This window comes from Perognathus longimembris, chromosome 7 (genome assembly GCF_023159225.1).
Source record: "Perognathus longimembris pacificus isolate PPM17 chromosome 7, ASM2315922v1, whole genome shotgun sequence".
NCBI classification, from domain to species: domain Eukaryota; kingdom Metazoa; phylum Chordata; class Mammalia; order Rodentia; family Heteromyidae; genus Perognathus; species Perognathus longimembris.
The window spans coordinates 62,903,280-62,927,957 of record NC_063167.1 but is presented as its reverse complement, the minus strand read 5'-3'; the positions used below and the strand labels follow the sequence as shown (position 1 = coordinate 62,927,957).

Sequence of the window (24,678 nt, the reverse complement as noted above, 5' to 3'; positions counted from 1 at the left end):
TTTGTTTTTTTTTTAAACTTCACCAAATCTTTATTTATTTATTTATTTATTTTATGTCAAAGTGATGTACAGAGAAGTTACAGTTTCATACATTAGGCCTTGGGTACATTTCTTGTACTGTTTGTTACCTCCTCCCTCATTTCCCCCTCCCTTTTCCCCATCTTCCTCTCCCACCATGAGTTGTTCAGTTGGTTTACACCAAATGGTTTTGCAAGTATTGCTTTTGGAGTCGTTTTTCTTTTTATCCTTTGTCTCTAGATTTTGATATTCCCTTTCACTTCCCTAGTTCTAACTAATACCAGTATATACAGTTTCCAGTGAAGGCTAAACATAGAGCTTCCCTATGACCCAGCAGCCCCACTTTTGGGCATCTACCCAAAAGACCACAAACAAGAACACACTAAATCCACCAGCACAACAATGTCCATAGCAGCACAATTTGTCATAGCTAAAATATGGAACCAACACAGATGCCCCTCAGTAGACGAATGGATCAGGAAAATGTGGTATATATACACAATGGAATTTTATGCCTCTATCAGAAGGAATGACATTGCCCAATCGTAAGGAAATGGAAGGACTTGGAAAAAATTGTACTAAGTGAAGTGAGCCAGACCCAAAGAACATGGACTCTATGGTCTCCCTCACAGGGAATAATTAGCACAGGTTTAGGCTAGTCACAGCCTAGTATCACAAGAGTCTAATAGCTATGCCCGTATGTGTGCATAAGATGATGCTAAGTGAAATGAACCCCATGTTATGGAAATGACTGTTATATCACTGTTATAATTACTTTCAACATGCCATGTGAAACCGTAGCTTCTATTGTTGATGATCCTCTTGTATCACCTTCCTGTGGTTGTACCTGCACTATCATACTAGCTTTTTCTTTGCAGTGGAGATTGAGCCTAAGCCTTGCACATGCTAGGCAAGAGCTCTAACACAGAACTTCATCTCCAGCCCATGCACTAGCTTCTTGTATTTTAAAACTTTAGCCCTTTATGTTATGTTCCTTCAGATTGCTAGGTCTAGATTGGTGTCCATAATGGCTGAATTCTTATGAGATTTTAAACTTGACTTTCAACAGTTCTTTGCAAACGAAACCATTATGTGTACTAATTCATGGTTAATAATTGCAATGTGAACTCTGTGGGGAGGTGCGTGCCAGGCCTGAGGCTTGAACTCAAGGCAAGGGTACTGTTCTAAGCTGTTTTGCTCAAAGCTAGCACTCTTGCACGTGAACAATAGCTCCACTTCTGGCTTTTTGGTGATTAATTGGAAATGAGTCTCACTGACTTTCCTGCCTGGGCTGACTTTAAACTCCCAAGTAACAAAGATTACAAGAGTGAATCCCCAGCAACCAGCTGCAATGTGAACATTCTTAGAGCTGGGACTTTAAAGAAGTAATAAAAGCATTGATCAGGTGGGAAATATTCTCCTTACAAGATCCAGAGCCTAGTGATAGTACCTGATTAGTGTGATATTTGGCAAATCACATACCACTTATTCTGTGCTTTCATTTCCTCACCTAATTGTTTGGAACCAAAATAGGAAGAGTTGATAGGGACATTTTTGAAAATTTGAATAACAGTGCACTTGTAGGATCATTTTTTTACTTTTCTCCATTTTTGAGTCATCCTTTCATCACCAACTGCTGATGTTTTCATTTATGCGATTACTTCATCTGTAAAATACTGGAACCAAGAGTGTTAATTTATTTGTCAATAACACCCTAAAGAATGGGCCATAAAGTGAAGGTATTAGCACATAAATTGCCATTATTTTTGTTCTAATAACTTTGACTAAGATGAAAACCATATTCATCAAAGCACCTAGAAAGGATCAATGACAATGGATTTTTCCTGGATCTCACAGTGACAATATCAGACTTCACTCTCTGATATTCTAGAATATACATCTACCACAAAATGTAGATGCAAACTGCATTTCCAAGAATTTCCTAGGCACAGGGAGTAATCTCACAACTGAAATGATTTTTTTAACATCATTAGTATGTTCATAGTAGATGTAACCCAAAATGTGTGTGTGTGTGTGTGTGTATGTGTGTAACTTGTGTGGTTCAGAAGAAAGTTAAGGACAAATGTAGGGTTGCTTTGGATATTCAGTTGGGTTATGGGGGTGGGGGTGTTTTGTTTTGTGGTATGTTCCCCTTTCAGGATACATAGAATCTCAGAGCATGAAAAGCTAAAGGTAACATTTAAGTAATAGACAATATAGTTTTGATAATTCAAACAGTAGTCTATTTTCTGTCTTACTAATATTTACCTTGGTTTTTAGGGTCCTTTAGGATTGATGGGACCTGATGGAGAACCAGGAATACCAGGATATATGGTAAATATTTTTAATTACTATAGAATACATACAGAGAACACACACACACACACACACACACACACACACACACAATGAAAATTAAGACTAAATATCATCATAAATCTTCCTAACATATTTAGTTTTCATTATCCTATAAAATGAATGCTATTTTTTCTTTTCAAAATAGTGCGATTCCCAGTGGCATGAGTTTGGGTGGTGTTAAGCAGACCAGGCTGAATGACACAGGGAATACTTACTTGAATGTCTTTTTATAGGGCCACAAAGGTCAACCAGGACTGTCCGGATTGCCAGGACCTAAGGGAGAAAAGGTAGGTATGCCACTGACATTTTAATTCTAAGGTTAAGCACTGAATTTATGAATTCTTGCCAAAAGAATGGATTTGAAACATCTTCAAAGGATGACAAACCATTTTTAAAGGTAGAAATTTTGCAAATCCTAAAAAGTAAACATGAAAGAGCTGAAATTTAAATAAATTATTACTAAAATATCTGCAATGTATTATTTCACAACTGATATGAAAGTGCTTTGTAATATGTAAAATTCTGTAACCTAAAATTAGTTATGTATTGAAATGGATTTTATACTAATTATAGTTCATTTACGTTAAAAGTTCTTAATGAGTTTGGAATAACTACAGCCATTCTCTTGATTTATAATGTCATTAAAAATCTCCACATTGGGAAAATGCTGAATTTATGTCATTAAAACAGTAACTCTTCAAGAACCATATGTAAATTATAATTGTGCATAAAAATCATATGATTAATTTATTAGGTAAAAGTTTTTGCGTAAAGAAACATCAAGCTGGAGGGAGATGAAATTGATTGGAATACAGTTAAATGTGTGTAGATGAAACAATAAGTCCTCTGCATAAGATTAATTTAAGGCAGTAGAAAAAATAGCCAAGCATTGCAATCTCAGCTACTTAGGAGGCTGAGATCTGAGGATCACAGTTTAAAGCTAGCCCAGTCAGGAGGGTCCATGAGACTCTAACCAGAAAAAAAAAGGTCAAGACCAGAAAAGTACAGCTCAAGTGGTAGAGCACTAGCCAAGAGGGAAAGAGCAAGAGAGAGAAAGAAAGAGAGTACAGAGAGAGAGAAGAGAGAAAGAGAGATCTGGTTCACATCTACAAACATAGATACTCCTGAGCCTGAGATATAGGGGTTTGCAGTTTGCAGTTTGAAGCTATTCCAGGCAGAAAAGTTCATGAGATGCTGTCTCAAAATAAACAACCAAAGTAAGTGATAGATCAACAGCCAAGAAATTACCGGAGACCCTGAGTGTAAATCCTACTGCTACCAAAGATGTGTTTTCTGATATTTTAGAAATAATAGGCTATGTATTTTGAAAGGTTAACTTTGTTGTGTAAACACATGATTGTTTTCATTTTAGGGTGGCCCAGGAGAAGACAGCAAACTCCTTGGACCACCTGGGCCTCCAGGTGAACCAGTAGGTCTTTTTCTAAAATTATTTAGGTGCTTAAGATGAAATGTACCAATAAATTCAGAGCACAGATTTCATCTTTCAAATTACTTTGTTAGTTTGATAGCATTCATTGACATAATAGTATTTGCTGTCACTAAATCTGAGTGATGTAAATGTTTAGGTACTAAATAGCATGCAGTTAAAGGTTTAAGGAAGTAACTTCTAATATCTAACTTTGAACACCGAGTATATTGTCAACTTTCAATAGAGATTGTCCAAAACTTATACATTCCTGACAGTTCTTAGAGCACATTTTCTTTAATTAACACCTTCACACACACTCACACACACACACACATAAAGTATTTTAAAAATATGATCAATATACTTTTTGGTTTATACACAGTTACCAACTAATTTCACACCTCTTATGCCAGTTATTTAAACCAAAACTCTTTAAAAACTCATGGATATGAATTTTTGTCATTAAGTATTTCAGGAACTAACTATAGCCATGGTTTTTAAAATATTGCTCATATAGCTTTAATCTTCTTAATAACTGCTTCTACACTTATATTTGACTAAAATAATATCTGAAGGATCTATGTGAATTAAATTGGTAAGATAAAATGTATGCCAAAAATAAAGATAGTGGTTAAATTTTTTTCTTTTTCACATACTATTACTAAGAATAAAAGAATCTCAAGGCACAGAATCAGAATATATAATAAAGCAGAGAAAATTATCATGACTCTGCTTTAATATTTAGCATTCCTTGTTTAAATTTTGACTTTCAAGTCTACTGGATAGAATCACCACAGCTATTATGACACACTTTTAATAAACATGTGTAGTATAGTATAGCTTATCTGCTGTTCTTTGGCCTAAATGTGGAAGAACAAATACTACTGTACTCAATTTAACATATTTTCTTTAAATATTGTGCATTGTTTCCATAGATTATTTCTCTGTGGTTTATATTTGATAAGCATATACCCATATAGAATATGTGTTTAGCACATTTGGATGTTCAATTTTTGTCACTGAAATTCAAATCTTCTAAATTATTTAGTGGGACTGATTCCTAGATGTTCAGGTTTATTTTTGCAAAAGAATAAGCTACACTAACTGTATCATCTGCATTCATGAATACAGCTCTGAAATTGATTATCTTTGGGTGTGGTCTCTGTAGGGCCCCATAGGGGAACAAGGAGAGAGAGGAGACCCTGGAGCAGAGGGATATAAGGTAATTACTACTGCTACTTCTAAATTTCAAGGATTCTCAATGGCTGGTCTTAGTTTCAAATGAATATACACATCATTGAGATAATGAGTAATATCTTATGTCTTTGATTTTTTATTTTTATTATTGTCAAATAGTTATATAAAGGAATTTCAATTTAGCACATCCATTAATACATCTTTTCAGTGTCACTCCTTTCATCATTCTTCCTCTCTTCCATCTTCTGAAGTTTCTTAGTTCCATTTTCACATTGAGTATGATGAGCAATGTGTTAAACATTGCTCCATTCTAGTTTCTGATCTTTTTCCTCAAATCATTGTCATTTCTTCTCACTGCTACTTTTTTCCTCTTCATACAGATCTCAGCAGGAATGCTACAGTTTTGTCTGTCTTATCTAAAATAGAACTGTAGCTATCATTTCTGTCATATTACCTGATCTTTTCATGGCATTGTGTGGGTTTTACCTTCCCACTTTTTCAAACATTTGTTTCTTTGCGTAGTATCTCCCTTTGTAAAATGTGAGATCTATAAGGAGAATTGTGTTTCTCTTTTTCATTTTCATATCCCAGTTTCTAGACCATAAATATCCTGGTGTTAGAATTTTTTTAAGTTGTCAGAGAGGTGGATAAGTATTATGAAAAACTTGGGACTCTAAATAAATTCTTCATCTCTTTTATTTCTTAGCAAATTTTTACCAGATCAATTTTATCAACTAATATTATATTTGACTGTGTTTAGACTTATTTGGAGTCATATTTTGTTGTGTATACTTTATATTCTTGTCTCATATCTCTTCTCCCTTTGTGTAGAATATGAATTGCTGAACAAAATAGCCATCTGATAATATTTTCCCTGTATTCCTGTGTTATTTTTCTTGTTCATAGTATGCTCTGCTTGCATTCAGCATCATATAATTTATACATGCATAAATCATATCTGTCTCTTTTTGTATGTGTGCTGGTCTAGGGGCTTAAACTTAAGACCTGAGAGCTGGCCCTGGGATTCTGTCTCTCTCTGTCTCTCTTTATCTTTCTCTCTCTATCTCTCTGTATCTATCTCTGTCTCTGTCTCTCTCAGCTAGTGCTCTGTCACTTGAAACACACCTCCATTTCCAGCTTTTTGTTGGTTAACTGGAAATAAGAAAATCAGTTTTCTGCCCTGGCTGACTTTGAACCGTGATTCTCAGAGCTCAGCCTCCTGAGTAGCTAGGATTACAGGCATGTGTCACCAGCACTCAGCATATCTGTCCTTTATAATTTAGCTCAAACTCTCCTTTCCCCATCTCATTCTAGATCATAGAAGTGTTTCCTATCTGTACTGTACTGTAGTCCTACAACATTATTATTTATATAAGTCACTCAATACAAATAATTTGTCATATTCTGTTAATATTTTTGCTAGTTGTTTTTCAATGTTCAGGTGTCTTTGCTCCCCTATGGGAATATGAGTTCTTTCTTTTCTGTATAGCATCTAGTTCTGAGCCCTGTTACCTAATTTATAATAATGAATGGATGGGCTAATTTGTCCACCTCATATCTCTCTCAAAGAAAACATTTTATGATCACTTTTATAACATAGACTAGCCAGCTGAATATACAAGCTGGTAGACAGATAACTGACATTCTTAAGCTGGTTTTCTTGTTATTTTTATCTGAATTGTTTTAATAGCTTTCTCACTTGATTCCCTGACATCATAGTCTTTTTAAATCTGTCCTCATGTAGTGTGTTCTGCCACACAAATCTCTAGTTCCCCTGCTAGCTCCTCTGCCAGAATGCCCTTGATGTACTTTTGGAAAACTCGTCCCCCAAGATTAGCATAGCATCAGTTTCTTTACAAAATCTTTTCCAGTATCTCCTTGTATCCAACTCATCCCGTCCTATATTTTCAGGTGGCATCCACTTTCCACAAAGCTCTTTTCCACTCGTTTACAACATTTCATTGTAACAGTTTACATTTTTACCACTATTTAAAAATGGCCATTATCAGATTTTGTTTGGATACACCTGAATAATTACATGGTTTGCCTTTGATAAGATTTGTCTAGGCTTCACGAAGCCAAAGGGAAGCAGTTACTTATTCTATAGTCATTCTGAAAAAGTCTCTATACCTCTACAAATAAGAGTGGCAGCAAAGCCGTAATTGGCCAGAATAGTTTTGAATTTTTGTTCATGTGCCCATTTTTACTTGACTTTGTAACTCCAACTTTTCTCCAGCTAATTCTCTCCCAAATCCTGTTGACCTACAAGGAGCCATGGTAGTTTTACCATACCCCTCTTGATTGTTCTGATTTATTAAATACTGACTCTGCTCATGCTTTCTTGTTTAGAGTCATCTGTAGTAATAGCTTTCTCTTGGTGTGCCCATGGGCTATCTAGAACGCTTTCCAAAGTAGCCTTCTCTTTGCCATTGTTGACATCCTTAAACAGAATTTTCTATCTAAGACAGCTGAAAGTTAAAACCACCAATAATTGCTTCACAGTATGCAAAGGATTCCATCAATTTTTGTTTCCCTATTTGCAAAACCTCCTCCTAACCTTCTTCCTGTCTAAAAAAGGAGATGAGCCTTCATGTAACATACAGAGTAGGAAAAAATATTTGAGTAAAGAAGACAGAAGATAAGGGGATAAACGATTTCATGTAGAAACCTTCCAGCCAAATTTCCTCCTGGTTCATTACTAGTTTCTGTTTATTCATTTGAAGAGGAAAATATTTGGGGTCAGCATTCCATCTTATGAAAAAATAGAGTGATAACAGATTGCTGGTTGTCATAATCATTTGATATTTCTTAATATTACATGCTGTAATTGCTCCCCCTCTTCAAACCAGTAAAACTACTATCCAGTTGGAAAATGGAGACCAAAGTATACTTCCACAGGGGCATGGGTTGAAAAACAGAAACCTTATTCTTAAACACTTTTCCTTTGGTTGTTAACTATACAGTCAGTCCTCTATATAAAAACTATAATTCATCCAGGACTGTCTGGGGCACTGGGGCTCATACCTATAGTCCTAGCAACTCAGGAGACTGAGATTTGAGGGTTGTGGTTTAAAGCCAGCCAGGGGAGCCAGGGGAAGAAAGTCCATAAGACACTTACCTCTCCAAACCACAAAAAGCTGGAGTGGTAGAGTGCTAGCCTTAAGTAAAAATGCTCAAGGACAGCCCTCAGGCAAAATTCATGCCCCCGGACCAGCACATACACGCAAAAAGAAAAGAAAAAAGAAAACTGCCTAATATCTGCATTGAGTATATACAGACGTTCACTATTCTGGGAAGAGTATAGTGACTAGCTACACAAAATTTACATTGTATTTGGAATTATGAGTTACCTAGAGATGATTTAAAGTAGACACAAGCATGTACATAGGTGATATGCAAAACTATGTCATATAAAGGCTTGAGAATCCTTAGGTTTGGGTACCTAAAACCAATATCACAAAGATATCTCAAAATATTCATATTAGTTTTATAAAACTGTTTTAATAAGCTACAAAATATGTACAAATGACAGAAATATAGTTTCCCAATTCTAGAGATCTGACATCAGATAGTAAACTGTGTTATTCTCCCTCTAGAAGTTCTGGAAAGAATCTTTCCTTACCTCTTACAGGATTCTTGTGGCAGCATCATTCCAATTTCTGCCTCTATGTTTAAGGTGGCCTTCTCCAAGCTGTTTATGTCTGTCTTCCTTGTTGTTTCCACTATGAGGACACCTGTTAGTGAATTGAGGACCTACAAAATAACACAGGGTAATCTTGATAGTTTTAACTTAATAACATCTATAAAGACTTTTTTTTTTTCAAATCAGTTCACTTTAACAGGTTTCAACGATTAAGGACATAGCCATTTCTTTTGGGAGGCCAGATTGTTAGGGAAGTCAACAGGCAACCCATAACGTTAAAAAAAGAAAAGAGGGCTGGGAATATGGCCTAGTGGCAAGAGTGCTTGCCTCCTACACATGAAGCTCTCGGTTCGATTCCCCAGCACCACATATATGGAAAACGGCCAGAAGGGGCGCTGTGGCTCAGGTGGCAGAGTGCTAGCCTTGAGCGGGAAGAAGCTAGGGATGGTGCTCAGGCCCTGAGTCCAAGGCCCAGGACTGGCCAAAAAAAAGAAAAGAAAAGAAAACTCTACTTATCCATCATAATACCATATATTCACCATAATATCCAACATATATTATCTTTTGTTTCCAATCTATATCACATTAGATGATGGTAGCCTATCCCCTAAGTCACATGTATCTTCTACTCCAATAATATATACTCTTTGTTTCCTTAGGGCCATGTGGGTGTACCAGGACTCAGAGGTGCCACTGGACAACAAGGCCCCCCAGTATGTTTTGAAAGCATTCTTTGTAATTCTGGAAATTTAGGAAATTAACACTAACATAACTTATTTAATTTCTCCTTTGATATGATTTGTCTTGATTTCTGTTTAAAGGGTGAACCAGGAGAGCAAGGTGAACAAGGACTGAAAGGAGAGAGGGGATCTGAAGTAAGTTGAATTGTTTAAGACAATATAACATTTATTTTGGGCTTAAGAAGGCAGCAGCATAGGTTTGTTGTTTATTATCATTCAAGCAATAATTAATTCCTTCAAAAATAAAGATTACTCTTATGTAGGGTATTTGTCAATGATTTTACTGCAGCATAATTTTTGAATGATTCTTATGTTTTGACTGCTATCCAAATGGTCTTGTGGAAGTTGCCTAAAATTGCCCCAACTTAGTAGTCTCTTTAAAAGATTTCAAACAGAAATACCAGTAGTACAGAGTGAAAAAACTACCCATCAAAGCTACTTCATTGTAAATGTGTTAAAGATAAACATTGCTCAACAATACTTGTTCCAGAATGATAATAAAGACATCATCAGAACTGTCACAAAAGGAACAGGGCACTATTACAATGAGATTTTACAGATTGAATTCAACTCTGAATACAGAACAAGCAAGTGGAAATTTATAACCAATAATCAGGATGAGGATTAGTGAATGGAAAATTTCTCAGATGAAATGGCTAAGGGAAATGGTAAGGGAGATTCTGAATAAATGGATCCGACTTGACCTTTTTGACTAAAAAAAAAAATCCAGTTTTTGCCAGGAACTGTATTCAGTTTAGCAAGAATCCACTCCAACCCTCTTTTCCCAGTATTGATCTTTCTGGTGCATAGTCAGTATCCTCCACCTTCCCAGTGATGTCTGATCCCTAGATTTTATAAGGAAGTGAATTTGTGGGCCTACAAAACAATCATTGGCTCAGTTTTCAATCCCAAAGAGATGATGAGTCCCCTGAGATCACAAAACTAATTAGCAACAGAACACACACTAGAAGCTTTATTTCTTGAATCCCCACTGTTACACAGAAGCTGTTACTTTGAGTTCTTCTGCAAATTAAGTAAAATTGATTCATTACTTAACCAAATAATTTATTCATTGAGTGTGTTGACTATTGACAACTACAGACAAGATGTGAAAGCAAGCCACAACTAGTACATTTTTAAAAGCTTTCTGTAGGGCTGGGGATATGGCCTAGTGGCAAGAGTGCTTGCCTCGTGTACATGAGGCCCTGGGTTCAATTCCCCAGCACCACATATACAGAAAATGGCCAGAAGGGGCGCTGTGGCTCAAGCGGCAGAGTGCTAGCCTTGAGCAAAAAGAAGCCAGGGACAGTGCTCAGGCCCTGAGTCCAAGCCACAGGACTGGCCAAAAAAAAAAAAAAAAAAAAGCTTTCTGTAATACAAATGTAAGTGAGCCTTCTTATAATGGCTTTCAAAGACTTAAGATTCAAGCCATAACCTTATTTTCCTCACAAACAAAAGCCAGATATTAGAGAGCAGAAGTTTCTTAGAGAGAGAGTGAGATAGAGAGACACAGAGAGATACAGAAGTAGAGATGGGAGGGGGAAAGGGAGAGGAAGGAGGGAGGGGAAGTAAGAGGGAGAGAATGAGAATAAGAATAAACCTTTAGGGGCTAGGGATATGGCCTAGTGGCAAGAGTGCTCGCCTGGTATACATGAGGCCCTGGGTTCAATTCCCCAGCACCACATATACAGAAAACAGCCAGAAGGGGCGCTGTGGCTCAAGTGGCAGAGTGCTAGCCTTGAGCAAAAAGAAGCCAGGGACAGTGCTCAGGCCCTGAGTCCAAGCCCCAGGACTGGCAAAAAAAAAAAAAAAGAATAAACCTTTAATAAAGTTAGATACATTTACTTTATAAAACTTACCTCTCAAAGGAAGTCAAAACTAGCAAAGCATTATGATGACTGCCTGATCCTCTTTTAAACAAACACAACAAAAATAACAATATTTTTAAAACACAAGGGTTTGAATTAATATGGCACCTTAGAATTAAATTATTTTTTCCTAACAATCTATGCACAGTCTCAGTGAATGCAAGTTTTTCTGAATGGGTCTTATTTCATATGGGCTACTCAATGTATTTTTCAGTGTTGGCCAGGCAAAACAGAAAGTACATTTTATAGGCATTCTAAAGACTACACACACAAAATTCATTTGCCGTTCCAATTATGAAAACAGAAAGTCTGTTCATTGATTTATGAGGTACTTATATTTAAATGAAATGTAAGTAAATTAAATCTGGAAGTAGCACTGAATACTATTTTTATTATATTTGAATTTGAAAGATTTGTTAAAGAGTGACTTTTTCCTTCTTACGCTACCAACTCAGTCACCTACTAGCACCTTATATAACAACATATTTTCTTAACTTTAGTCCAATCTGTAATTTCCTATTGGACAGACCACCTCTGTGTAAGAGTAGTGTTTAGTAATATTTAGCTTTTAAAATTTAGTTATAAAACTAACCAGTAATTCCTGCTTTGAGATTTTTTTTAATGCAAAAATTCAAAAAGGCACTGTCTTCATTCAGGCTGTTATAACTAAGCACCATAGACTAGGTGGTTTAGAAATAACAGAAAGTTATTTCTAAGAGTTCTGGAGTCTGAACATGCAAGGTCAGGGTGCCAGCATGATCAAGTTCTGGTGAGAATCTGCTTCCATAGTCCACATAGTCAATTTTCACTTAACCCATAGGTGGGTCTCTTAGGTTCCTTTTATAAGAGCACTAAACTCCCTCTGGATGGTCTCAACCTCAAGATCTCATCATTTACCAAAGACCACTCATGCCCAACATCACTAGGCATTACCAGTATAGAATTCAGATGTCAATATGTGAATTTTAGCAAAGACACAAATATTTAGTTTATAAAACTGTTTGTGGACAGAACCAATGTTCTGTACTCTAGTGATCTATGTATTTACCACCACCTTAAGACTATAATTTTTCTAGCTGTCCTGTTTACTTTTAGTTAGAATGACAATAGTACTAATAAGATCTTTCTTGAATAACAACAGAAACTATAATCTTGTCAGTGTTCAATAGGTAAGTGTTGCCATACGTCATTATCATTAGCAAAGTACACTTTAATAATATAAATGTAAGTGTATTTATATTTAAAATATAAATAATAAATTACACTTTAATAATATTTCTTACAGTAACAATTTACTTTTCATGTCATTCTCTTACGAATTAACTGGTTTCCTAATTCCTATCCACTAACATTGGATATTATTCTAGTGTTTTTTTTTAATATTAAGCACCTAGGTATAGACTTACCTCTTCTGAGACTATCTCTAATAATGAGTCATCCTCATATGGAACTGATTTATGAGAATATGTAAATATTTTTGTTTTATTTTGTTTTGATACTTAGAATGTGTGATATGCTAGGAGCAGAATTTAGCATCTTTCTTGAGGGTCTATCTAACCTGGTTATAGAAGTTGAATTGATGGAACTTTAGTTAATTTAACTCATCTACTCAAACAGACTACATTTGACTTAAAATTTTCCCCATTCAGAGCCTGATGATAGAGGCTCACACCTGTGAGCTTAGCTACTCAGGAGGCTGGGATCTGAGGATCTCAATTCAAAGCCAGCCCAGGCAGGAAAGTCCATGAGACGCTTATCTTCAATTAAACACCAAAAAGCCTGAAATGGGACTGTGGCTCAAGTGGTAAGAGTGCTAGCCTTGAGCTAGCTCAGGAACAGGACCTGGCTTTGAGTTCAAGAGCTGGGACCAGTATTAAAGAAAAAACAATTCCTTATTCACTTTCATCTCAGGTTTTCAGTAACATTCTAGGTGTAGTGTTGGAGAAAGGTAGCAAGAGGTGCCTTACATCTTCAGTCATCGGCATTAACACTAGCATCCACCAAAATGTACATCATGTCTTTCGGTTTCCAATTATCATCTTCCCACTCTGCTGGCATCTGCCTTGGACCTTCAGGTGGAAGTCCTTTGACCCGTGCCTGTATGCATAGATATATTCTCATTTCAGTGTAGATTAATGCCTTCTCAGATTGGATTCTCAAGGCCATGTCTTTCCTATTCATGCAATTAACATTCTGTTATTTCTGCTGCCTACCTATAGAACTAAAGGACGTTCCACTATCCCAAACATATCATGCTGACATTTCTAGTCACTGATGACGCTCAGTGTACTTTACTTAAAAATCTCTGTAAGGACTTTAGTCTCCTAGGTATCATCTTTGTGCTGAGACCCTCAAATTTATCTAGAAGAGGAATGGTTTCTTCCACTCCAAGACTTGAAGGCAAGAACAGAGCAAAGGCTCTTCCCTGAGGTCCCTGCCAGTGTCTAACAGTCTTGATCCTCTAGCCTTCTCTTCTTCTATTTCCCCAACACAAAGGTTTTTATATCCCTTTATGGTAAAAAATAAAAAACTTTCTTCCCTTCCTTTTCTTCTCTTTAATTCCCTCCCACCCCCACTCCCTCCTTCCCCTGTATGTGCCATCTGGAGGGGGCTTAAACCCAGGGAACTGAAACACAAAAATCAGAACATGGGGGATGCAATGACAAGTGAACCAATGCACACTTTATTTTAGGAGGGCCAGGGTTTATATATGGTTAGAAATCAGTTTACAACTTCAAGAGTAAAATTAAAACAGAAAGATATACATATCAATGCTTGGCTGCGGATATCACTACAACAAAGGATCAGACCAGTCAAGGCAAAACTCTGTCACCTAGCTACTGTTTCTGAAAAGCTAATTATCTTTGACAATTGACTTCCCTACATACTGTAAAAGCCCTTCCCCTGAGCAGCTGGGCAAACAAGCCTCCCCAGGGACTCTCTATTCAGGGGTGGAGAGTCTCATGGTTTCTTTCAGCCATCAAACATAGAAAATGCCTTAGCAAGGCCATCAAACACAGAAAATGCCTTAGCGCCTTTGGCATTCCAAAAGGCTTGGCAAATTTGTGCCAAGGCAGAGTCCACCACAGGTCAGAGAAACATTCTCCCACACTCCCCACCCCCCTCTCTGTCTCTCTTTCTTTCCTGGTTGTTACTGGGATTTGACTTCAGACTCTTATATACATGCTTGTCAGACAGTCTACCACTGATCAAAGCTTCCAGTCATTTTCTCTCTGCATTGATTATTATGGATATGATGTCACTTTTCCCTGGGTGTCCACCTATACCATGATACTATTCTTCCAGGCTACAACTGTAGTCCTCCAAATATCAGCAATTTGTTCTTCTGTTCTTTGTTCAATTTGTTCTTTATTTAATAATTGGTTCACATTCTTTTCTCCTTTTTTGCCAATCCTGGAACAAACTCTGGGTATAGGCTCTCTCACTGAGCTTATTTTGCTCAAGAATAGTGCTCTACCAATTCGGCCACAGCACCACTTTTTTTACATTAAAAAATCAAATTTTAATATTTAAGAATTTGCTGTTGTATTTAAAAGCCATGAAAATATATTTTTCAATATAATTTTCTCTCACCATTTTAGACCATTTCATTGGACCATTTTTAAATTTATAAACCAAAGAAAAATCTATTCTGAATATCAATCAATATCTATCTGTTTTATTGTGTAAAAATAAATACTGTTGTGCCAGTTCTGGGAGCTTACACCTGTAATATAATCTTAGCTACTCAGGAGTCTGAGATATGAGGATCATTTTTCGAAACCACTTCCAGTATGAAAGTCCATGAGATTTTCCCCCCCCCAAAAAAAAGAAAAGAAAAGAAACATGAATGGAGCTGTAGTTCAAGTGGTAGAGAAAGGATTAGCCTTGAATAAAAAAAAAGCTCAGGGACAGTGCTCAGGCTTTGAGTTCAAGCCCCAGGACTTGTACACAAGTAATAATAATAATAATAGTAATAATAATAATAATGTAGTAATAAAACAAATACTGTGAAGGCACACAGTTGATGTATTTGAAAAATATCACTTCCAATGTGGCTCAAGATGGCTGAAACTGGAACTTTTTCAATATTTAAAAATCTTTATTGGCTTATTTTACTTATTTATTGTGTTCTGAGAGACTTTTGCTATAAAAACCATATGTTCCAGAAGGAATATTTAGTTATTTGCACCAACTAAACCCAGGTGACTAGCTATATATCCCATTTCCTCATTTCTTTCATCATCATCATCATATTATTATTATTATTACTTATGTAGTTGTACAAAGAGAAAATAATTCCATTTGTCAGGTTATGATTGCAATGTATCTTGACCAAAAGCACCCCCCTCCATCATTCTCCAACAAAAACTTTGAATGAGTGATTTTTAAGGCAAGTAGTTTTCAAAGGTGCTGACAGAACACTTGATCCACCTAGCTCCTCATCTCCCAATTTTTTAAAAGATAGTTTTGGGTTTTTTGGAGACTGAGTCTCCAAATGCAGGACGACCTTAAACTCATAATCTATGGCCTTGGCCTCCCCGGTTCTGAGATTACAAACAAACACAATTGTCTAAACTGTTGGATTTTATCTCCTACAGAAAATATTCTTTTTCTTTGTAACAACATGTACTATTTTTTCTAAAATGTTTAAACTTAGTATCAGACAGTGCAACATCTGAAATTGTTTATTTTTGTATGTGTTGTTAAACTGAATCAGGCATATTCTCTCTTCAAATTTTAATAGTTTATCATCTCAGGTAGAACTATTCTTGATAAGTTTTAATGAGTTCTGAGAAATGTATCTAGTAGTAAGAATATGATTCTTTTGTTTGGGGCTCACTCTTCCATATTTTAAGAAAAGTTGTCTTGGGCTGGGGATATGGCCTAGTGGCAAGAGTGCTTGCCTCATATACCTGAAGCCCTGGGTTCAATTCCCCAGCACCACATATACAGAAAACAGCCAGAAGTGGTGCTGTGGCTCAAGTGGCAGAGTGCTGGCCTTGAGCAAAGAGAAGCCAGGGACAGTGCTCAGGCTCTGAGTCCAAGGCTCAGGACTGGCAAAAAAGAAAAAAGAAAAGAAAAGTTATCTTAGGGGGGCTGGGAATGTGGCTTAGTTCAGAGTGTTTGCCTAGCATGCATGAAGCCCTGAGTTCGATTCCTCAGTATCACATAAACAGAAAATAAAATATCTTATGATAGAATGAGAACAATAACATAATCAAAGAGGGAAAATCCCCTAACTATCCTGGCAGATAAGTTATTGCTAAACCAATTATGATTTAAAACATCTTACACATGGAAAAAAACAAACAGTTCCATGGGAAATGGCTGTTCCTTGATGTGCAAGTACGTTCTTTATGCTTCCAGAGAAATACATAGTAAGCTGTCAGTTCCTGACAGGAATTTTGCCTTTGAATGTTTAGCACATATGTAATATTCAATAAGTGTTACTGAATTTAGCCACTTTCAAAGGGAGATAAAGGAGGCAGGCACTGGTGGCTCATGCCTGTAATCCTAGCTATTTGGGAGATTGAGATCATGGTTTGAAGCCAGCCTAAGCAGAAAAAGTCCATGAGACTCTTACATTGAATAAACCACTCCGTAAAGGCCTGAAGTGCCACTGTGGCTCAAGTGGTAAAGTGCTAGCCTTGAGCACTAAAAGGCTCAGGGACAGGCCCCAGGCCCTGAGTTCAAACCCCAGGACTGGGAAAAAAAAGAGAGAGAGAAAAAGGCCCTTCCTGGAAGTGGCTACACTTACTAACTAAATAGCTATCATTTACAAGTATGCTATAAGCTCTTAAATTATCAGGCACAGGTAATTCACACCTGTAGGTAATCCAGAAACAGAGATTGAGAAGAGTGTAGCTCAAGGCCAGCCCAGGCAAAAAGTTCTTCAGACCTAATCTCAAACAATAAAAGTTAGATGGAGGAAAGGTCAAACATCTTTCATCCCAGCTATGTAGGAATCATAAATAGGATTGTAGTCCAGGCCTAGAGGAACAGCTCAAGTGGCAGAATCCCTGCCTAACAAGCACAAGGGCCTCTACTCAAACCACCACAAGAGCCACCTCCATGATAATTATATATCCAAATATATGTGCATATATACATATATATGTGTATATGTATGCATATATATAATAATGTTTATCATCCAGGTGTCAGCATTTTTTTCTGTGACTTCAGCTGAATTAAAATGTAAGTTTATTTTTGATTATTTACAACTGTGCTTTCCATTTTTAGGGCCCTAAGGGGAAAAAGGGAGCTTCTGGTCCTCCTGGGAAAGCTGGCATTCCTGTAAGTAACAGACTTCTTTCATCTCTCATGATTTCCTAAACAGAATTGACAACTTTAGCAAGCAGAATAGTTTGGGGCCAAGTATGTCTTGTTGGATAAATCAAAAAATATTGAAAAAAAAGTTTAAATCTATGCTGGAACACAGAGGGAACAAAATATGACCACTAACTCAAAACCAAACTTGTTTAAATCTGAGTGCCTGAAGCTGAAGGCTAAGATTTTCCTGTGTTATGGAGCTCTCCCTGTGGACTCCTGTTCATCTCTCACACTGAGCCACTGGAAAACAGGGAACTTGGAATCATGACTGAATGAATGGTAACAGAAGTCAGAGATTCTCAAAGATAATTAAAAAGACATGAGCTGCACTTAATTGGAGGATTCAGCCTCTCATTCTCCTGGCAAATAGAACATAAAATCTTTGAAACAATTAGTCTTCTTATTGCAGAACAAAATTTAATTTTACCATAATACAAGTTTTCTCCTCTAGCCAGTCAGATATGTTTTGCCTAGCTTATTAGTAAAGATATTCAGCTGATGTCCCCTGCCAAAACTAAGATGCCTGCTTTGGGTAACATGTCCTGGTGGGGGAAAAATGGAGAAAAATGAAAATAAATTGCAAATACATTCAGAGCAGAAATCCTACAGATGAAACCCAGTTGTACAAGAGCAGAAACAAATATTCAGACCATTGTTCACTTATGTAATTACATGATTTAAAATGTGCCAATAAAAACAATAAGAATCTGTTGTTTGGGAGGAAAAAATAAAACATGTCACAGGTTTTAGAAATAGTGAATGACAGCCTATAATCCTAAGCTGACAGGTGCATATAGCATCTCTTGACAGCTGGATAAGCATAGGCTGGCACTATGAGAAAAAACAGAGAATGATACTAAGGCATGAGAGATTAGTTAACTTGGCATTTTTGTTGAGGTAACTTTGTTTTATTTATTTTTCTTCTTTTGCGGGTACTAAGAAAAAAAAACCCAAGGCCTAAGGAAATACTCTACTATTACCCCCCCCCCCCAGTTCTTTTTAAGGAAATTTGTTTGTTTATAGATAGATAGACAGGGTCTCACTCTGTAGCCAAGGCTGACCTTGGACTTGAGAATATCCCATCTCAGTCTTCTGCTGAGATTACAGTACACACCCAGCCTTTATGGAACTTTTAACAACCATTATCAGAATAAAATAGTCAATTATTAAGGACTTCAAGAAACAAGTGGTTTTTATGACAAGGCATAGAAATAAAAGCTCTCGTCTACTATCTCCAGTAAACATAGAAATATTGGTTATTTAAACATCTTTCCAGCATGTTTCTATAATCCAAGCAACTTTTAATTATTAAGGGACTCCCAGGCCTTCCTGGGCCAAAAGGCACGCAAGGATACCATGGACCTGATGGCACATCCGGAAATCCTGGAACAACTGGGCTACCAGGAAAACAGGGACTTCCTGTGAGTAGTGTGACTATCATTTTTCTCTTCATTTCTTATGTGTAAATGTCTCTTTGCTAGACCATATTTTTCGGTCTTTCTTAGATTTGGCATTCGCTTGGGTTAAGTCAATTATTTCTCTAATAGTTACTTTAGCATAATATTTATGATGACTGAACAGGTTAATAGGTACATTCTCTTTAATATTTTAGATCCAGTAACTCAGAATTGCAATTTTTATCATTTTATACATATAAAGTTGTGTTTTTTTAAATGAACTGTAAGGAAGCTACACTTTAGGGAATGCAACCAGTCTGGCTGCCTTTGGAGTTCATCACAGCTCTTAAGCCACCTCTGGAACATTTAGGTCTTGGCAGTAACTCAAGGCAGATTCTGCCAAAACTATTTTTCTTTTTGCTTTTACAGCCCCAATACCTTTAAGAATTGTATTAATTTTTTTCCTCTGTTTATCTAAGGGTGGCACAATGATATAGACCTCTTACTTTCATGTAAATTTCTACCTTATTTTGGTCAGAAAATTATAAATTGTACTTTTGTCTGCAGTTAGCTATTTTCTACCTTCCTCAACATCAACCAAATCCAGGTATTTTTGTTATCCCAGGTTGCATTTTCACTTAAAACATTAAAATTAGCTACATACTTTCAAGAACCAGTGAAATATACATTTTTACATTTCCACAATTTGGGTATACTCATTCACTGGTTTTTCTTTGCTTAAATAATAAATGAATTCTAATTCTTTTATTAAGTTTATGCCTAAATTCAAATCCAAATTAATATTCTTTCACTATGGTTAAATTCTCATTTTTTTAAAAAGTAAAGGAAAAAAATCTATGAAACTACTAACCAATTTATTTCAGAAATAAATATCTAGTCAAGTTCTATGGGAATTTGCTAATGCTTCCTGTGAGTAAAGTAACCACCTTTTTAAATCTTTATGTGTAAATGTCTCTTTACTAGACCATATTAGCAAAGTATCTCAGACTATTAGACCATCAGATTAAGGCTTAGATAATTTTGATGCTTGGCTGAAGTTATTTATTAACATAGGTATTTTACAAACTTGCTCATAACGGCCTTGCTAAAAAGGACTTGGATCTGAGATCCTACTCTTAAAGAAACTCATGCATGGGGCTTTTATCTTCATCCTAACAAATCTTGACATTTCTTTTTTCCCAGTACTCATATTTCTAGAACATGATCATAGGTCATTTGAAGAAGGCTGAGAAAAGAGTTGTAATTTACACCTCAGGAAGTTTCATCCTCAAATACAACCTCCTTCCCTTAAGTGGACTTAGTCTGAAGGTCTGGCACAAGTCTAATAATCAAGTGAGACACCATGAACCACAAACACAGAGATATTAAGTTTAATTTATACTTATAAGACCTAGAGGTTTTCCACCTAAGTACCAATATATTCTGCTACTTTGTGTTATATTGATTCCTAGAGGCCACAAGTTAAATGTTCACTTATCACAACAGATGTGGGCAGGTCAAACATTCTAATTCCACCATATCACTGTAATTTCCTATAATGATTCCTAGATTTTCTTTAAAAAATTTTCTTTTGTTATTGTCAAAGTGAAGTACAGAGGGGTTACAGTTTCATATGTAAGGCAGTGAGTACATTTCTTATTCAACTTGTTACCTCCTCCCTCATTCTCTCCCACCTCTCCCTCACTTTTTTCCTCTCCCCACCATGAGTTATACAGTTGTTTACACCCCATACAACAAAGACCTCATATCTAAAATATACGTAGGACTCAAAAAGTTAAATTCCTCAAAACAAATCCTCGAAGAACCAACTGCCTCCTCAACAAATGGGCTAAAGACCTAAAAAGAGACTTCTCTGAAGAGGAAATGAGAATGGCTAAGAGACACATGAAGAAGTGCTCTATATCACTGGCCATAAAAGAAATGCAAATCAAAGCAACACTGAGATTCCATCTCACCCCAGTAAGAATGTCCATTATTAGAAAAACTAATAATAACAAATGCTGGAGACCATGTGGCCAAAAGGGAACCCTACTACATTGTTGGTGGGAATGCAAACTTGTTTAACTACTCTGGAAAGCAGTATGGAGTTTCCTAGATTTTCTCGGTAGCTAAGCTCTATCTTGGACTTAGGCGTTCCAAGATTCCTGTTTAACTTAGACACCTTAATTCTAATGACATTTCCAAACACCTTGGTAAAGAATAGTATCTAAGGCCTTCCAGTTCGAATGACTGATAAGATTACATAGAATAGCATCATCTCCAAATTTCTAGATTCCTGAGCCCTTGAACTTCTTTCTATACAATGTACTGGGAACTTTGTAGCATTTTAACCTCATTGTATAGAGACCCTAACCAAAACTGCCAGTCTAAAACTGCCACCTGCCAGTCTATTAATGGTGTTCAAGATGTTTGAATCAGGGCTGCCTCCACAAACAAGGAAGATTGAGTTCTCCATCTTTCCCATGTCTGCTGAAACATCTGCACCCCTTGTTTGACTTGGAGATAGATACTTTTTTTAGTAGTATTAGTGTTAAAACTAAGAGACTTGTATTCCCTAGACAAGTACTCTACCACTTGGTCCATGTCTACCAACCTTTTTTGTTTTAGTTGGTTTTCAGATAGAATTGCCGAAGCTGGCTTCTAACTGATAGCTTCCCAAAAATCCCTTGTAACTGGGATTACAGGTGTGACCAACCGGACCTGGCTTGACCTTTTTTTTTTTTTTTTTTTTTTTTTTTTTTTTTTTTTTACCACTGCTCCTATATTAGCAGAAAACCTTGAATACCCTAAAGATGTCTTAGGAAACAAACTATGAAACCTTACACTAGGTTGGGTCCTCATCCAATATCTACCATCTGAATTCAAGAAACTATCTCATTCTTACTCCTCAGGAAAGCCACTGGCCAGCAACAAGGGAATAAGGGCGCTTGCCAGCTGAGAGAACAGGGTGGAGAAGGGAGGAAATTCCATCCCCAAAGACAGATCAGTCACATTCAAGAAACCAGTTAAAGCAGTCTCATTTATGAGCCTTTGCAGCAGCCCATCCCCGTTTTAGCAAAGTTCGTCTGCTGTACCAAATAGCCCATTTTTAAATGGCATTGGAACTTAAAATGGTTTCCACATTGTGTGTGTGTGTGTGTGTGTGTGTGTGTGTGAGAGAGAGAGAGAGAGAGAGAGAGAGAGAGAGAGAGAGAGAGCACATGCTCACCCTGATCCTGGGGCTTAAATTCTGAATCTGGGCACTGGCCAGGGCTTTCTCTCCCCACCCACCCTCTCCCCCCCAACCACCCCCCACAAGGCTAGTGCTCTCTACCATTTGAACCACACCTCCACTTCTGGCTTTTTAGTGGTTAATTGGAGATAAGAGTCCCATGGCTGGCTTTGAACCAGGATCCTCAGATCTCAGCCTCCTGAGTAGCTAGGATTACAGGTGTGAACTACTAACCCCTGTCTGGTTTCAACATTCTTTAATGGGAGAAAAATAAGTAGAATGTTTTGTGGTATGAAAATTATGTGAAATGTGAGTTCACTATGAATAAACTCATTTTATTAGAACACACTCATTTATATAGGACCATATTTCCTCTACAACAGCAGAATGGGGCAGTTGCAACAGAAACCATATAAACAGAAAAGTCTAAACAAATTTCCCTTTGTAAGAAAGAATTGGGTAATCTCTGATCTGTTTGTGCTGTCACGCAGTTCATATTACCACAATATGCCTTCAAATGTGGAAGGACAATATCCCTTCTTTATACATTTTTAAAGGTTGACTTGTCATAAACATTCTGTTCTCCGCATACATCTAGATTTTGATTTTTTTAATGCTTCATGGTAAAGTGAAACGAAAGTTTAAACTGCCATTAGATTTGCCTTGAATTTATACACTTCTCTGGAGAAAGTTTATATTTCAGTTATTTAATATATAAGCATGCAATAACTATTTCTTCCATCTTCTATAATCCTATATTCTTATCCTCCACAACAGTAATGTCAAAAATCCATGCAATGTTTAGTATGTTTTAGGTACTATAACAAATTCTCTAATATTTTAACTCACTTAATCTTTTCAATCTTATGAGTAAGTGCAAGTATAATTCTTTACAGATGAGGAGACTAAAACATTAAGAAATTAAGTAATTTCCATAATCACATAGATATGGAGAGAGTCTAACTTCATATTCTTCTAGCTCCATAATATTCCATATTTTCTCTTACCATTCTGCAATGTTGCCTCTAAAGACTTCATGTATTTGGTCTAATCCCTAGTTACTCATTTTCTGTGTGTGTGTGCTGGTCATGAGGCTTGAATTCAGGACATGGGCACTATCCTTGAACATTTTTGCTCAAGATTAACACTTTACCATTTGAGCCACAGATCCCCTTCCAGTTTTTTGGTGGTTAATTGGAGATAAAGAGTCTCACAGACTATCGCTGGGGCTGACTGAACCACAATCCTCAGATCTCAGCCTCCTGAGTACTAGGATTATAGGTGTGAGACATCTGCACCTACCTTTCTAGTTATTCTTTGTTGTTTTTAAATAAGCATTACTTATTTGTATAGGTTATAATCTAGTACAGCTTAATTCATACTTTCTAATAATTTGCTATTGATATTCTATTGGGTTTTTTGTTGTTATTTTAATGGGTTTTTTGTTGTTGTTTTTGCTAGTCCTGGGGCTTGAACTCAGGGCCTGAGCACTGTCCCTGGCTTCTTTTTGCTCAAGGCTAGCCTCTCTACCACTTGAACCTCAGTGATACTTCTGGCTTTTGCTATATATGTGGTGCTGAGGAATCTAACCCATGGTTTCATGTATACAAGGCAAGCACTCTACCACTAGGCCATAGTCCCAGCCTATATTGGGATTTTAGGTAGATACCATCATCAAAAATGATAGATGTATTTCTTTCCTTACATTCTTATTTTTCTTTTATGTGAGTTCTAAAGTACTTTGAACAAATTATTTAACACTATCAATAGCAGTGGAAATTCTACTGCTCCAGATTGTTGAGTGAATATATCTAAAATTTCATTAGAATATTTTCCATCTTAAGTCAGATACCCTTTACTAATATTATTTTTCCCTTTCTTATGATTTCCATTGGATGACTAAATTTTCTTCTGATGATTTAAAAGTTACCCATTCTTTTGTTGTTTTTCTTATAACAAATTGAATGTATTAATCAAATCAAAAGTCTAGCTATTAAAACTTTTTTTTAGCATCTTATTTAATTTGACCTGTATCTTCCCCATAACAAACCAAGCACTGTCATATATGCTCAGGTATACTCTCACCAGCATTCTTTCATAGCACCTCAAATTTTGACTGTTAACTTTTATGCATGTACTTTCTCTTTTTATTCTCTTTTGTTTCTTTTATTTTATTCACTTTTGAGAGTGGCAACCTTAACCTCTCAAAATGTCATTATTTTCAATGACCCCTATACACTCTCCCAAATTTGTTTCCATTACTATAATTACTTCAAATATATTTTCAGTGAAGCCATTTGTGAGTCAATCTTCTGAGGCCTTTTATGCCTATAGATACTTTTATTATCCCCTCACATGTGTAAGTCACATTCAACATTTTACTGGAGATGATTTGACTCATCTTTGAGAAGAGTAATATGAAGGAGTGTTGCTTTTGTGCAAACGTCATGAAGTATGCTT

The 24,678-nt window shown here is 36.4% G+C and overlaps 1 protein-coding gene across 1 annotated transcript in view; it reads left to right on the top strand.

Moving 5' to 3' along the window:
• Positions 1 to 24,678, top strand: part of Col24a1 (collagen type XXIV alpha 1 chain) — a 265,766-nt gene that overhangs the window by 188,973 nt on the left and 52,115 nt on the right. Inside the window, exons 39-46 of the mRNA XM_048352139.1 lie at positions 2,299 to 2,352; positions 2,610 to 2,663; positions 3,749 to 3,805; positions 4,974 to 5,027; positions 9,305 to 9,358; positions 9,467 to 9,520; positions 17,500 to 17,553; positions 18,903 to 19,010. Of these exons, the coding sequence (XP_048208096.1) occupies positions 2,299 to 2,352; positions 2,610 to 2,663; positions 3,749 to 3,805; positions 4,974 to 5,027; positions 9,305 to 9,358; positions 9,467 to 9,520; positions 17,500 to 17,553; positions 18,903 to 19,010 (489 nt within the window). The remainder of the gene's footprint in view (positions 1 to 2,298; positions 2,353 to 2,609; positions 2,664 to 3,748; positions 3,806 to 4,973; positions 5,028 to 9,304; positions 9,359 to 9,466; positions 9,521 to 17,499; positions 17,554 to 18,902; positions 19,011 to 24,678) is intronic.